The sequence below is a fragment of the Euwallacea fornicatus genome, chromosome 16 (genome assembly GCF_040115645.1).
Source record: "Euwallacea fornicatus isolate EFF26 chromosome 16, ASM4011564v1, whole genome shotgun sequence".
Lineage (NCBI taxonomy): Eukaryota > Metazoa > Arthropoda > Insecta > Coleoptera > Curculionidae > Euwallacea > Euwallacea fornicatus.
Window position 1 is genome coordinate 2,095,532 of NC_089556.1, and position 16,540 is coordinate 2,112,071.

The 16,540-nt window shown below is 36.4% G+C and overlaps 1 protein-coding gene across 3 annotated transcripts in view; it reads left to right on the forward strand.

Annotated features, from left to right (window-relative positions):
• Lmpt (Limpet) overlaps nucleotides 1–16,540 on the forward strand; it is a 35,181-nt gene that overhangs the window by 2,272 nt on the left and 16,369 nt on the right. Inside the window, exons 1-5 of one of the 3 annotated variants that reach the window (XM_066291108.1) lie at nucleotides 1,377–1,568; nucleotides 1,917–1,999; nucleotides 13,738–13,894; nucleotides 15,030–15,191; nucleotides 15,673–15,954. In XM_066291108.1, coding sequence (XP_066147205.1) covers nucleotides 1,392–1,568; nucleotides 1,917–1,999; nucleotides 13,738–13,894; nucleotides 15,030–15,191; nucleotides 15,673–15,954 — 861 coding nt within the window. In that variant the 5' untranslated portion in view covers nucleotides 1,377–1,391. Of the gene's footprint in view, nucleotides 1–1,376; nucleotides 1,569–1,916; nucleotides 2,000–11,242; nucleotides 11,527–13,737; nucleotides 13,895–15,029; nucleotides 15,192–15,672; nucleotides 15,955–16,540 lie in introns of those variants that run through there. The other 2 variants (XM_066291110.1, XM_066291109.1) reach the window with 2 other exon arrangements.

The following is a 16,540-nucleotide window of genomic DNA, read 5'->3' on the forward strand; positions in this document are numbered from 1 at the left end:
TTTCATTGTTAATTACAAGTTTGGAAAAATTGCTGAGGCGGTAAGGTCACCCTTAGTTGTGATAGTTTAAGATGATGTGATTCCGAGCGTGGCATAAGATTTTGTAAAAAGATTTGAACCAAGATAGAATTAGATGTAGAAACTAAGAAATTTGCCAATCAAGGTTTGTGTGTGTGTATGGAACAAAAATTTAATTTCAAGTGCTAATAATTAGTGGTATAACAAGTTTGCAAATATGTATAAGCGCTTTTACGGTTATATAAAGTCAAAATAGACTTTCATTATAACTGAATTGACTGACGCCGTTTCATAGAAAATTTCATACTTCAATTTGAAATTACTTTGAGGTTCATAACTGTCCCGCATAGTACAAAATCTTCGTTTCGTTATTTAGTGTTGACTGAAGAAGCAAATCCCGAAATTTAACACTTTTTTTACATTACGACAATGACTGATGTGTTATTATCTCTGGTATGATCAGAAGAATTTGATAAAGCAGTTTATTTATGGAAGGTTTATTGGCTTAAAGTGGCTTTCATGAGTCAGTTTAGCCACTAATGGGAAAAACCACATGTCCTCCAATATGATATAATTGATTTGCGCTACTGAGTTCTGTAAATTTGTAGATGAGCGATCGTCGTCGAGGTCTCCACTTAAATTTAAAAGCAGGTTGTGGGTCAGTCATTATTCAATGTGGCCTGATTTTTTTTTAGCAATTTTAACTTTTATTGACTTCAAACCAGGCATTTTAGGTAAAAAAAAATTTCTCCCTTTATCGGTCCAGTTATCAATCGAACGTCTTATTAGCATACAGTACATCTGTTGCTGATCGTTCTTCGCCGAAAATCCGAATGTCTTTGTCTCTAATAAAGCGAGACACACGTAGGTGAAGAACTAGTTAGAGGCTGACTGTATAGGTAACAATATTTATCTACAGTCAGTTTTACTAAACCGTGATTTTCGTTGTTTATAAGCGTTCGAAAGACGGTTTCTGTGTGGTTGCATAGGAACCTTCCAGTGCTTAGTTTGAATATTTATCTGTGGGAACATCAGTGTTTAAGTGCCAATGACATCCCGGGATTAAAATTCTTATTACCCCAAAACTTCCACAGAATGACTACGTATCGGATTTGAATGTATATTTTTGTCGAATTCACTGTTTACCGAGAAGTTTTCTTAGTGGAGTTGCAGGTTCTTGTTATTAAGTTATTCATGTATACATTTGATTAGCAGATATTATCTCCAGAAGGTTGTCGCTGATAGTTTGAAGAAATATCGTTTTTTTTTGTGTGTTGGAACAGGAATATTTAAAAAGTAGTTAAGCAAAATTCGGATTTCATTTCCTACCACCTAAATTGACCGAACTTTCTTCTTCTACTATCTAAATCACGATGTCTAGATCGTCGAAATATAATGGTGGATATAGTGACGGTCACCAGACATATCCGACGTCATTTTCGAGCCACGTCTATGACGTGGCCGAGGAACCCCGAAAGATCACCATAAATGGTTCTAACAGATGGGAGGACGGCGTTAATACGCCAAAAAGGTGGGAGCGAGCCGGCAATGTAAGTGTCAAGGATTTTATATTGAAAATTGAATTTTATGCTTTAACACTGTGTGGTTCCATACTTGACTTAAACATTGACAAGATCTAAAATGCGAGAGATGATGATGAGGTAGCCATGGGGTCTGCTTGAGCGATGATCTGGCAAATAATAGAATGAACGATCATTCCCATTACCGGTCAGGTCAAATATTGGAATGTTTATTTTATATTGCTTGAATACGAAACTAATATTACAACATTTGACCTGGGCGTGACTGACCAATAACGTAAATCGTCCTTAAAGCTCGATTGGTGTTTCGTCATCATTTACAAACTTAAACCGATAGAGGATGCATTTTTGTTCCAGGGTGTTCAAATAAAGGAAGCTGACATCGGTCAACCCTGTACGGAATGCAGCGAATGTAAAGGTTTCAAGCCGCACGTTTGGAGGTAAGTTTCGTAATTGCTACACCTCCATCAGAGAACCATGTCTTGATCTGAGTGGCAAAATTCGGTACAACCTTTGTGATCTAAAAAGACTCTACAAGGGTTTAAAAAATATTTTTATCGGCAAAATCTGAACTTACTGACAACACACACTGGGGGGTAAATTTTTCTTGGTCTGATCAATTAGTTTAAGTCAATAATACTCGCATTAACATTTCTGCACCTAGTTAGCGAATTCTATACAAATTTTGCTTAATTAGTATATCCACACCTGTGCGCTAAAATAAAGTCCTACGTCCTTGGGGCTCACTTAGGAATAATGACTTGTCAAACAATATCTATAATAGGGCTGCGATGGCAACAATGTATCTAAAAGTAAATTTGATGCACCCTTTCAGGCGAGGTAAAATTTCCTGAAACACATTTCGTGCGGTCGCACCTTCGTTGGAGATTTGTCTGTGACATCAACGGACTGATTGTAAAAGCCATTGCCATAAATGATTAATAAGCTGGAATTAAATTGATGGAGTTTTCGAGTTTCTTTCTATCAATCTTTATTGCACATGATATTTAATGATTTTTAAATCCTGGCTAAACACGAGCAATAATGCTTCCTACTTTACCTCTATTTCGAATAGAATTCTTTTCGAATTTTCTCTATTTGATATGTCTCAATTAAACAGCATAATTTCTGGATTAGTAATTCGTTTGAACTTTTGAGGCTCCAGGCGACAAACACGAAGTGATAAATTTAATTTTGCTTTTTACAGTGTGAGGAATCGGCAAATATCAGTAAACAATGAAAGCGCTTCCATAAATGTCTTTTAGAATTTTGTTTGTTGTAATTTGTCCCCCCTTAGCTCCACTTTGAACGGTTTTATAGTCGCGTTATGTGTAATGCAGTTAACATTTCGTCGACATTTGCACGGTTGAACTACTGTATTCATGTAAAATAGAGGTTGACTTCTTAAGTAGCCTTTGCAGTTTTTTTTTGACGATAAAGCGCCCATTTTAACGAAATAATGAAATTGATTTTAAGGAACTAAATCCGGAAAAAGAACTTTGCACCTATATGACCTCATAAAATTAGCAACTACCTCTATCTGCCCAAGTGCACATAAACTGATACCCAACAGCAATAAATTGTTCAATTGTTCTTACATAACGTTTATAAATAGAAGCTGATGTAATGAAATGAAATGAATGCCTGGTGGCCAGGCTTATAAGCACTTCAAAATTTGGACACATATGGTTGTTTTATAATTATTTATATTGTGCCTACACCTGCATAGTATAGTTTTATTTAATTATAATGTCCATATGACTCTCATATAAGTATTATAGAGAGGTTTTTTGCCTTAGCAACTCTCCTCTGTTGAGTTCTTGACGTCATGATAACGTTTCAGGTTGTTGTTTACTTCGTTCCATAATATGAGTTAACACATTCCTACAGACCAGGCATACATTTTAAGTACATACATCTATCAATTTGGTATTGAGCGACGAAAGAATTAATCCTTAATTTCTTCGCAATTGGTGGTCGCTTAAAAAGGGGCACCGAAATCGGAATTTTTATGTCTCCTACTCCCAGTACGCTACTTGCAGCGTATACATACATAGTTTTTGTGTCAATAAAAATAATAATGATCATTTTACCCTGTTTCATGTGATAAATTCAGGAATTGCGCCGCCAGTAGAAAGTTTTTCAGAAACCAGACGTGCAGCTGTCGGTATTTTGGTCTAGTTTAGATGTTAACCATTCTGGTGGTTAGTAATCAATCGCATGGGTGTCTCAAGGTCAATTATTTTCTGAAACTGGTTCTAGAGCAAGCAATGCCATTTCGCGATGTTAAATTCATGAGAGAGAGTTGTCATTGATAATAATAATGGTAACAATTTAATAATACGTTTTGCACTTTTCGAAGTTATTTTTAATCTCTTTAACGGCCACTGCAACTATCAGGGAATTGTAAGATTGATTAAGGGCCAATAGATCGAAGTCCTGACGACATTGCCAGGAAGATAACTTCCAAGGGAAGAGAAATAAGCCAATATTCTGCTTTTATATTTTCGACTTCATAGAAAGTAACTTCTCAGCAACGACATCGCGCCATTGATTTTTCGGCACGAATCGGAATTAACCTAATGGTCAAAGGTATTAATGAACCTGGGTGTTAACTTTTGTTATGGTTGAGAATTTCTTGACAATATGGTGTGAGAAAAAAAATTGTAGATCTACATCGCTCCCTATTATTGGACTGGGGTCATCTATTCTTCAATTGGAAGAGTAGAAGGTGCCTTAGGGTCAAGGTTGGAAAAAAATTGTAAAAAGTCAGAATTTCATTCAGTCCTTTATGAAATAAGTTTACTATTCATGCATTTTTAACCTCCAAAAAAGGGGCAGTTGTCAGACATTGAATTGTTCAAGGAAGGAAGATTCAACGGTCCGTATACAGGTGAAGTCTTGGCAACGAATCCACATTGATCTATCGCATCAGGACGCTTTCAACCACAGAAACTCCATTTACATGGTGCAGTCACATGGCATGGTGGTGGACGACAATATTTCATTACTTACGTGTAATTGGCAATTATTCTACCCTGTGCTTATTTGATGAGCACTGCGCCGATTCTTGAATGCAATATGATTTAGTTGGTTCAAATAGAACAGCTGAATGAACAACATGGCGAGTTTCGCAGAAGCGCATAAAAGATGGGTTTATTGCAATTTTTATTAATTCAGTTTCAGTGGGTATCCATCGTAACTTTTATAGCCCCCTAAAGTCCCACCGATGAAACACTTTAGTATGGTATCACGAGTAATCGCCTACAAAATCTTCGTAATTATAGAATTTTGAGATGTTACGTGTTGTGCTGTATTGGACAATTACGCAATAGCTCAGAGTGTTTGGCAGATACGTGGGAGGTTATTACTGCAAAGGAAACATGCTTAGATCTTAACCTGTAGTAAAATGGGAGATTTCCAAGCGCGAGTCTCCTTATGGAGCTTGGGTTGCGCTTAGTTTAAAAAACTAAGAGGAGAACGATAAATCATTTTTCCCCCAACAAAAAAGAAAAGGTATTTAAGCGTTCATTTACCAACAAATACCTCGTGAAGAAGCCTGGAAAAATATGTCGCCGCTATAAATATCCCGGAAGCTGTGGAAAAGTAGATTTATCTTTTAAGAGGATTTTAGCGGCACGTGTTAATACACATATTCGCCAAAATAGTGTCGCGTTTAATCTATTCTTAGATAGAGCAAGTGTTGTTTTAAATTTATTGGACTAATTTAAGTTCGCTTTTAGAAACAATGCAGGTGTATAATACATACCCGAAATAACTTGGAAGGTGGTGGCAATGTAATAATTTTAGAGAAGCAGCCTCGGTAATTATTAATTGCTCACCACTTTAAATTTTCGTTTTCATGAATTAATTTCCACGATAAATGGGCGGGTACCGCGCGTTTAATAACGGCGGATCACGGAGCATTATTATCGATAAATCTAAGAAAATATGAAGGATAATTAGTCAGTGCTTAATTTCGTAAACATCGCGAAATTTAAGCGTCAGTGGTAACTGGAGCATATCTGGGAATAATTATAAATGCGGCGGGTACCTATTCCTGAGAAAGTTCAGATTGGACTCTCGTCTGACCAGCGGACGAGCTAAGACTTGTTGGCACCCTTAATAAGTAATGAAACTAGCCATTTCTCTTTTTTGCGCTATGGAAAAACAACGGAGCAATTGTTATTCGATGTTCTGAATCAATTATTGTTTTGATCATATCGTAGATAAAACTTAGTTTAATGGGTGAGTTAAATCTAATAACCGTGGGGCGCAAATTTGACTGAAACCTAAACAAAATGCGTAGTGTATGCGCAATCGATGGGTTTTATTAGCAATAAACCGAGAATATTTACGAGCCACAATTTTGTTTCGACACGACCGCAAGCACAGAACTTACTATTAAATTGTGAACACGGAAACGTGTTAAATTTTTTTTCGTAAACCCGAACCAAAAGAAAAACAACAACAACGACAAGTAAAACGGCGTTTAGACCCCAATAATGAGGATAAAGTGTACCATAAAGTCGTAAAAAGTAACAAAATCGGTTACTGTCGTAATACGTCACCAGATAAAATAAAAAGGGAAAAATGTAGAACCGCATTAAAATAAATAAATTGTTGGTGGATGCTGCCAAACAGGAAAATGTGAAAACCACAAAATTGCTGTTTAGTTGAGTAAGAAAATTACAGTTTGCAGATTTCTTCAGTTAAAGTGTACTTTGTTTAAAGAAATCAATAATATCTTTTGTTGGACTAGCAGCTTTACCTACACCTTGAAAATCAAAGAAAATCAACTAATGAAACTTTTCGGAATGTCAATTGTCCACATCACTATATTTTCCAACTCTCAAACCGAAGTATCGTCGCTATTGTTCCTATTATTACTCATTGTTATGTAACATATTTATTTTGCAACATCTTCATAAAACTTTATTAGTTATCGGCGCCACTGGCTTGGATTGGAGCCACTGTACTTTTCACACTGAATTCGACAGTTGCGACGCCACGATCATTTTTAACGCGGCCGAGATATCCTACACGAGGCCCTTAATTGAAGATATCTCGGAAGCGGTTAGAGATACCTTTTTGGATGTAAAATGGTTCAGAATATGAGCTCCTAACGACGCCGAGGTTATCGATAGATATTAAAAGCGAACCTGTCGTGCCCGAGGACCTCCCTAAAACCGATGTCAAGTTTATAAATAGAAGACTGAAATCCATTCCGAATTTAAAGACCAAGGGATGCTTTGACGCCCTGTAGAATGAGAAGAAGCAATTATTTTTATACGGCTAGTTTAGCTGTTCAGTTATTTTTTTTAACCTCTAGCACGCAATACTCGCTTGTGCCATTGCTTCTGGGGCGCTATGTACATCATGGCAATATACATTATAAAGGAGGGATGAAAGCGGCGATGCCTGAGGGAATCGTTGTTTAGTTTAAAAATCAAAAGAAAAAGTGTCGAAAATTCGTACTTCAAGGTGCCCTTTTGAAGTTGGTTTTTGGTCACATGAAGTGGGTTTTTTTTTGGCTTTTGAAGCTTATATAATTTGCTTAACTTAGCATTGTGTGAAATGGCTTGTTAATTTCCATAAATAAACTTGCTGATGTTCTGCCGTTTACGTGTGTCAGTCAGTGTTATTCCTCAAAATAGAGAGCGGATTAATAGTAGAGTGTTTCGGTGTAAAGCCAAACTGATATATTGGTATAGGTAGGTTTTCCCTTCCGTTCCTGAAGTCTGCTTTTTATTTTGTATAAAACTTTGCTTAGCACGTGGAGCAATGTAACTCTTCTGCAGTTTTGTGTTCGTGTGTTTAGTCCTTTTTTTGGAACAGGTATTATCATCCTCTTTCTCTATGTCTGTGTTATTTATGACACAGTTATTCAGCACGTTCAGTATATGAGTTCATGAGTTTTTCGTGCTAAGCTCTTAAGGTTTTGTCGTTTCGTGCGATAAATGCTTTCACATTTCCATCCGTTATAGCGCTTATACCGAGCGGCAAGAACATAAAATTCATTGTTTGTTTGTTATTATCATGAACAGAACAGTTTATTTGATGTTCAGACAGTAATTTCCGTTGCGCTCAATCGTTGCAGTTCATTTGATTTTAGACGAACGTTGCAGTTTGCTAAATATTAAATCATATTTGATTCGACTCTAACGATAATTGATTTAACTGCACACTCGCCTTTAACGATTTTATTACCGCTTCGTTATTATGTTATTATTATTTTATTGCAGTTTAACATTAAAGATTTATTAAATTAACGTTAATTGATTAGTTTAGTTGTATGTAACTTATGAGCCATCTTTCTGTAGTAGAGACGTACCTGCAGTCGCGGAATAAAGTGTTCGTACCTCATGGAAAATTGCTTTATGAGACAGTTCACGTAAGAACCTCTTGAATATATTTCCATTAATTTATGTCTGTACAAAGTGCGTCATCTAAGCTTTTTAATGCTGACTTAACATACATTTATGTGATCACTTAACATGGGGAACATTGCATATTTCGAAAAATTTTCAAATAACGTAAGGCACAAAGTATTCATAGAGTAAAATGTTATTCGAAAAATCATTTACCCTATACTAATTAGTACTTGGTAGGATACCCTTTTTGCTTTTATCATGGGAGCTAAACGTTGTGAAGTTGAAGCTATTAAATTATCTGTCACATTCGGGTTTGATTTTGTTCCATTCTTGTAATGAAGCACTTTTCGGCTCCTCTTCGTTTGTAATTGGATGTGTTCGAATACGTCTGTCCAGTCTTTCCCACAAATTTTCGATCGAGTTAATGTCTGGAGATTGTGGAAGTGTATGTGCCCTCTGGGGAGTGTTATAGAGCAGCCACAGACGGGCTATCTCCGCTGCATGTTTCGGATCGTTGTCGTGTCGAAAGTTGTAACGACCCTCAAGATGCAATCTTCCGGCACTAGTTATTAAATTTCCTTTTAAAATATACGGATAGACGTGTTTGTCCACAATGCCGTCTACGAAAACCAAATTTGTCACTCCATTTGCCGCCATACACCCCCGTACCATTACACCACTTCCGCCGTGTTCCACGGTGGGCCTTAGATTTTCTTTATTTAACGCTGTCCCTGGTTTGCGCCACGCTAGTTTCCTTCCATCGGACCCCCAAAACACTATGTTTACTTTCCTCAGAAGAGATGACGTTTTTCCAGAAGTCTAAACACCTATTAACATATTCGTTGGCAAACTGTAATCTCTTCTTCCTATTTACTTTATTAATGTAAGATTTTCTTCTAGCTGCGCGAGCCTCGAATCCTGCTTTTTTTAGGAAATTTCTAGCGGTTCTTGGTGCTAAAGTCTATCCAGATCTAACTTGCAAGACCGCAGCTACATTAAATGAACTTTCAAATGGATTTTTTTATACTTCCTGACATGAAACTCCCATCTAGATTATCTAGTTTCCATGTTGTTTCAGTGCGATGGCTATTCCCAGTATTTCCAGAGACGTTATGTTTTTTTTTCACAATATATTGGATTGTAGCATGTCTTTTTCCTACAATCTCACCAAACCTCTTTAAGGAATTACTTTCCTTAAAAAGCCTTATCACTAATTCTCTCTTTTCGATTGTTGCCTCTCTACGTTTTGAATTCACTTTATACAAAGCGATACCAAGCATCCGCAAGGTTCTAAACACACGATTCAAATACTTGTATAAACTTGATTAAAAAAATTACTACGTCATTTCTGATGTTCGGCCGTTCGGCGCATGTCGTGATTTAAAACCGCATGAATACTTTCTTCCCTATTGTATTTGAATATTTTTCGAAATGTGCAATATGTTAAGTGATAACATAAATGCACGTTAAATTTGTATTAAAAAGCTTAGAACGTGCACTTTGTACAGACATAAAGTCATAGGAATATATTCGAGAGGCCCTTGCACAAACTGTGTTATAAAATAATTTTCTATGATGTATTAATACTTTTTTCCGCGACTGTACAGCGCGTTTTGGAAAGCGCGCCCTACTGATTTTAGTTTTTCTTGTACGCACGCGGTCGTCCCAGATTATCCTGCAACATAGCGAGTTTCACCCAATGTAGACGTCGAATTTCCCTCATTTTTCTCGACGTCCGTTCGTGACTCGCACATGCTTTCCGCGACCCGCCAAAATCAAAAACTCGGCCTGTAGTGAAATTGCTGATTAGTCAATGTATTACGAGTTGAGGTTTGTTATTGTGTTTGTACGTGTAACCGTTCTGTACACGGTGTGCCGAACATGTCTAGTGTGCCGGTCGGTTTAGCGGTGTTTATTGTGCTGCTGACATGTGCGCTATCTCTTTGGGGCCATTTACTCATTTCTCTTTTTCTGCAATTATTTATCCACCATCGCGTTTGATTTTGTCGCTTTTGGAAGTATCGGCAGGCACCCACGTTTTTTCCTCAAGTGAATGACGCTCCCGTAGTCGTTTTGTTATTCGTGAAAAATTTTGAATCATAGGACAGAAATCGCACTAGTCGCATAACTATTAATGTTTGCTGTGTGTGCCCAGTGAACTATATTGCACAATGCCTTGAGCGAATCTAAGGCTTCGCCAGTATTTTTTTATGAATTTTTACCAACGCTGCGCCTCATTTCCCGAATTTTCGTACGGTTTTTTGCCAGCACATGTTTACGTAAGAATGATAATTCGAGTATAACTAAAGAGTTAAGAAAATGTGGCCCTAAATAACAGTCAACTTGGAGGTTGATTGAAAATAAACTGATACAACTTTGTGCATTCAGTATAGATATTTCACAATGCAAGCTTTTGTAAAATTACTGACATTGGAATTAGCCGTGAGTTAATAGGCACCGTACACATATCTGACGTGATTATTGGTTTTTGAACAAAATTTTTGCGTTGTTTAGCTTATTTACCTTAAGCTCCGTTATTTGTCTGGGAAGCAAATGTGCACAATTGCTTGTGTAATTAACATACAGGCGGAGTTAATTATTCATTAGCATAGTTAGGCATATGGTCCCATTTTGAAAAATACCTAAATATTTAATTTTTTTTTAATATTTAATATTACACGATAATTTGTCCACTTTGCGCGTTAGCTAGCCTGTCGCGAACATCAATCTCCCTTTTCTTGATCAAATACAAAAAACAATACAAATCGAGTCGAATTCAACTGTGCTGTACCCGACACCTTTGATGAATGAAATAATTTCCAAAAATACACGTTAAGTATATTGAGCCATCCTTCAACCGACATTGTTTTCATAATACCTAATAATATTAGAGTGGAAGGAGTTATTAATCTATTAGAAGCCACTTTATGAGCATTAATCACCTTTTTGGATAGTAAATTGTAAACATGAAAAATCCGATGTTTACATGTTATGTATGATTCGTTCTACGTGGCGGATGGTTAGCCAGGGAAATAAATGGGTTTTTAAGGAACATGCGAAATCCCTTTGAAGTTCGCCGAATGCGCTAAATGATTCAAACTTATTCGATTGTTACACTTGCGTAACATGTTCTTAGTGATTTTAAGTCGATTACATTTCCATACGTGAGTCATAAGCCCTTAAACCAAATTATCCTACTAACAAAAGCCACACAGCGATTGGTGTTTCCTTTCGAGATAGCACATTTCAGCGGAAAACGATTTTTAGAGCAAATACAAATAAACCCTACTGATAAAGGTATCATTAGTTAAATGGAAGCTGTTTCGAAAATAGACATTGGACATAAAATTACTGAATTGGATGGAGTGAAAATTGATAGAGATTCTTCTTAAAGGTCAAGAAGTGAATAGAATCTATAGTGCCATATGTAGTGGAAGTTGTAGTGAGGGAACTATGTTAACTAAAAGTAGAAGCAAAAGCGAACAGGATTTGAGTTCGACGTTGCCTTGGTCGGGATTAACTTTGGCGTGTGTACGGATTCTTCAGTTATACGGCAAGGTTTTTCAACAGGACATAACCAAGATTAATATCAAGTATGTTTTGGTTTTTGCATTAATAATTAATATTATTAATGGGATAAAAGCTCTAATGAAGTTTCAGTGACTGCGGCCATGCATCGCCTATAAATTGGCTATGTTTCAGTGCCCTGAATTAAGCGAAAATAGTTATCTTGAAGCCTCAAACTAATGGAAAACCAATAAAGATATTGTGTGTGTATGTGTGTGTGTGTGTGTGTGTGTGTGTATTAAAGATTTTTTCCCTGCCGTTGCCAAGTTCTTAATCGTCAATAATATACAAAGTGTCCTATGGAACAAACCCCGGTTATTAAGAATCTCACCCATTCACCGCCAGATCAGAAACTTAAATTTTGAAAATTTCATTTATTTATTAACTCCAAAAACAAAAAAAAAATCGTAGCTCATTAGTAATCATTTCCTATTTTCGGACCTATAAAATAAAATCGCAAATGTGCTGACGCTAATGGTGCTGATATTAACAGCTAAGTCAACGATATATCCCTCATAAGCATCATTTCAGAATTAGCACTTTCATAAGTTAATATAGAAATAGATATAAAGGTGTTCACGGTTTCAGATGCATCTTAATGCGTTCACATTTAATTTTAACCGGGCACATGACTGACATATGGGGCGGAAAATCCGAATAATTTTCTTTTTCCAATTGGTCTTATGGGATGAGCGGCGAGTTTTTCTGAGATAAAAAGGAAGTGTTCATTAGTGGAGCTGAACCAAAACAAACAAACGTCAATTAGAAAGGCCCACGAAAATTGATTGTACGTAAAACTGTTTTTAATTTAGCGCTCTGAAGTATGTTATATGTAATTGAATTGGGAAAAATGTGTCAGCATCGATAATATCGGCACCAAAAAAAATAAAATAAATAAATAAATAAAAGAAAAAACGTGTCATCCAGTAAAAAAAAATCAATCGAAACTGTGAGGAACAGTATCTGAAATTTCGCAGGCCTATCTTCGCGTCTTACGTCACCTTTTGTGCGTAAATTAAAAATAATGGACCATTTTACAATTAACTGGCCAAAATAAAAGTCATGAGGTGCCAAAATAATGTTATAAGGCGTGCAGAGCATCTAACCGAGAAATTGCCGAAATGCGGAATATGATGTAAATTACTATCTAAATATCCATACATTTATATTTCGAATCATTCAGCTAAGTATGAGGTGTCATATACGCAGCTATTTATTATGATGATTGATGAGCTGCCAAATAATACTCGAAATTCATCATTTTTGCATTCGGTCCATAAGGTGCTAATTTTTATCGCCGTATGGACCGCTTGAGATTTCATTATTGCCGATTCAGTACTTTTCGCTCTCTATTTCCCCATTGTCGGTCCTTTTTAATTAGTATATTTCTGTTCGGTTTAATCAGATTTCGTTCAACGAGTTTTAGTTAATTTAATAAGATATATGAAGTCGTTAGCGAGTTAATTTTTCCGTCCGTTTTGATGCTGTTCAATGTCCCAAGCGATAAAACTGTAGTCACTTTCAGGTGCGTTCGCCATTGCTATCTACGAAAGGGTGAGAGCTACGACCGGAAAAAGGTTGCCATTTTTGAGGACTGACAGGGCGTCGGCAAGGCGTTTCCGGTTTCCCAAATTCTATAAAAAACATCAACTTGATCACAACTTTCAATTGAAAATATTTCACAACTGTCGGTGTGATCGCAAAAATTTCACACATTTTTTCGTTATTTCTTCGTCTCCGCAATATTTCTGAACGATTTTCATTCGCGACTGATCAACGTTTAATTTCAACTTTCGTACTCGACGTGATATCAATGTTTTTTGGTGGCGTTTTATGGACTTCGTCTTTGACAGTTCCCCAACAAAAACTGCATTGAAATCGTATCGGAAGCACTAGGTGACCAACGCTAAAAGAGACCGCAAATGATATATTAACGATTCAGGAATGAAAAGCGTTTCCGAAACGAGAAATGGAAATGCCAGGCCAAGTAAACTTCATCACAAATTCTTAATCTTCTAACAAGGCCCTAAAGGCAGCAGCGAAGTCTTGTTAAAGCCCTTTCGCTGCTGCAGTAAATTCTCTTTACGACACCCCTCAAACATATTTTGACAGTAATTGGGTTATAGCAACAATACTTTGCAAGCTCACTGACGCAGATGTAGTGATTTATTCTTGTAGTTATTAAAAGCGGGTTTGTGGAGATGGAAGTTTCACTAAATTTTTCGTGTATGTTCCAGAAAGACATGCAAAAATTGCAAATGTCCCAGGGATGGGCACGAGGTGGTAGCTGAGCATGGGGCGCGATCACGGCTTGGGTTTGTGATACAAGATGGTCTGGATGCCCGGACTTTGGGATACACCTTTGTGCCTCCTGGTTTGACTACAGCTAGACAGGTATAATAATGGGGGAAAGGATAATCCCTAGTGGTTTAACCACATTTGTGGTTATTTATTTTTTAAATATGATAATTGTGCACAAATTGAACTATACTTACTACACTGTTCAGCGAGTCGGTACTATTACATTACAATATCCATCTCGTTTTTTAAAACGTTTTATTTAAAATTCGGTTATTTTATAAGAAAATGTTCAGCCGACACAGTGGAAAAAAACAATACTGATTTTGGATTTTATTGACTGCAATCAACGAAAAAAGGAGGTAGAAAAAAATCACCATTTCTAGATGCGGAGTTGAATATAAGGTGCACGTTTGATAATGTATTTTTGCTCATTTTGACAACTGGACTTACAGTTTTCTTATTCAAACTTGTGGCTAAACGGCTTTCATTTCATAACTAGTTACACAATAAAGTAGACATTTTCCTTTCATAACTCGATTAACGAGTGCCGACTGGACACATAAACATCTTTAATATGGTAGTACAACGTAAATTACAAAAATCTTTCTGCAACGCGTATACATAATACAACATTTTTACAGCATTAAGTAAACATTTAATCGGCTAATAAATAATGTTACTTTTGTAATCTTCTATTGGCATGGTTCAAACTCATCTTAACAGAACGTTGCATGGTTAACGTCTGAAACACATGGTAAATTTACATGTATTTATATTTGTTCCACAATTGCAAATAAAAGCAAAATTATTTGTCAAATCCTTTTAGTTTTTCTTGTTGCCTCACCATTCGTGACCTGATGCATATTGGAAAAAAATCATTATTGCAGAAAAGGTTATGAATTTGATTTATCTAGAAGATTAAAGCAGAAAAAACTCAATTTCTCCGCTGTTGCTGAATAGTGTTTAAGTATAAATATCTCCAACTATCTGATCTACAGATCGATATAGCCATTTATCGACTTTGGATCGACATTCTATGCGGCTATGAGGTATATTTTTGACCTATAAATCGTGTACCTTGTTTTCGTGGTAATCAGTCAACATTTAATTGTCAAGGTACGGATTATTTTGTCTAAAGTCACATTCCGGGATGTAATAATGAAGCGTCGCTGAATAGAGAGTACTACCACTAGCAATGCGCACGTGATCAAATCTCGTTTTCTTTTAGGTTGACCAGTACTACTCAACACTGCCATCCGAAGATGTACCTAAATTAGGATCGAAAGGAGAAACGATACGATCGCAGCGAATAGTTAGACAGCTACCGAAGCAAGACTTATCACTAAGTGCCTGTAAATTTATAGAATCCGAATATGCAACTAGTTTTGAGGTATTAAACAATATTAAATTTAGTTACATTGGGTGACACAGAAATTCACACAAGGAAAGTTGCTTTTTTAAAGACATTTATCTCCATAAATTTTATTAAAAACTTCTATTTCATTGCTGACATTTGGACTCTATTCATTTTCAAACTCATTTCAGATTTAGTTTTTCAATCAAATAATTGTTCTGCCAATATTTGACACGGTGAGATTACTTCAGGTTACTTCTATTACTAAATGTATGTGTTTCGACTACCGTTACGGTCCCCTATTTATAGAGGCAGAAAAATTGATTTCCAGGGCACCGCCTTGTATTAAGTTGGAATAGCATGTAGTCTCCTTCAATTCACACATATATTGCACGATAACCGTAATAAGTTAATTTGTTGGTAACTACCTATAAAAAAAATCAATATAACTGTTGCGATATATGAAAACTTGAGAATATTTTTCTCCGTGTAATATCTTTTTTTATGTTGTTTTCAGGATTTTGTCTCAGCCCGTAACGAAGTCGCCCTGGACGTGGGGGTAGCCAAACAAGCACCCCCGAACAGTGCTTGTGCAAATTGCGACCGTTCAGTGTCTTCTCAGCAGATAGTGGTGACCGCTCCCAGACTGGGCAACATGGTTTGGCATCCTGGTTGTTTTAAGTGTACTGGTTGCGACGATCTTCTGGTGGACTTGGCGTATTGCGTCTACGGCGATAATATTTATTGCGAACGGCACTACGCCGAGAAAATGAAACCACGATGTGCTGGCTGTGATGAGGTAAGTGCTGGTAAATAGGTAATAATTACTGCTCTGTAAGGAAAAGAGGTATAAACGAAGCAAATTAAAATTCCCTCAACTTTATTTAAAGTACAGGATGTAACAAATATTAATTAAGTTGCGAAAATACTTCGCCATTTTTTTTGAATATCTATGTTGCGTTTTGATTAGTACATGCACATTCGATTAAGATCTGTATAATGTACTAAAAAATAAACTTGTTTGTTAACTCTGACGTACAAAGAAGAGTTTTGTCGCCTGAAAACGAATAATTATTATTAATATTATTTTTTCGGGGAATTCTTATTTATGTTGTGAATAGATGATGGAGAAATATATTTGAGGTAATGCGCGATTTGGGAATTGAGTACAATAAATTAAAAATAAGAAAACTTAATTCACGACATGTTGGCGGATGCGATCCAATAAAGCAATCTGAGTGCGCACTGACCATAATTTGCAATTGACTGCATAGATGGCACCACAAGTTACGTTTTCCAGCATTTGCCGAATAATTTGTTATCTAGATGTTTTTACACTGAGGCCTAGTGTCTCAATTCCTCCTGAAACATTTCCAACAAGGTAA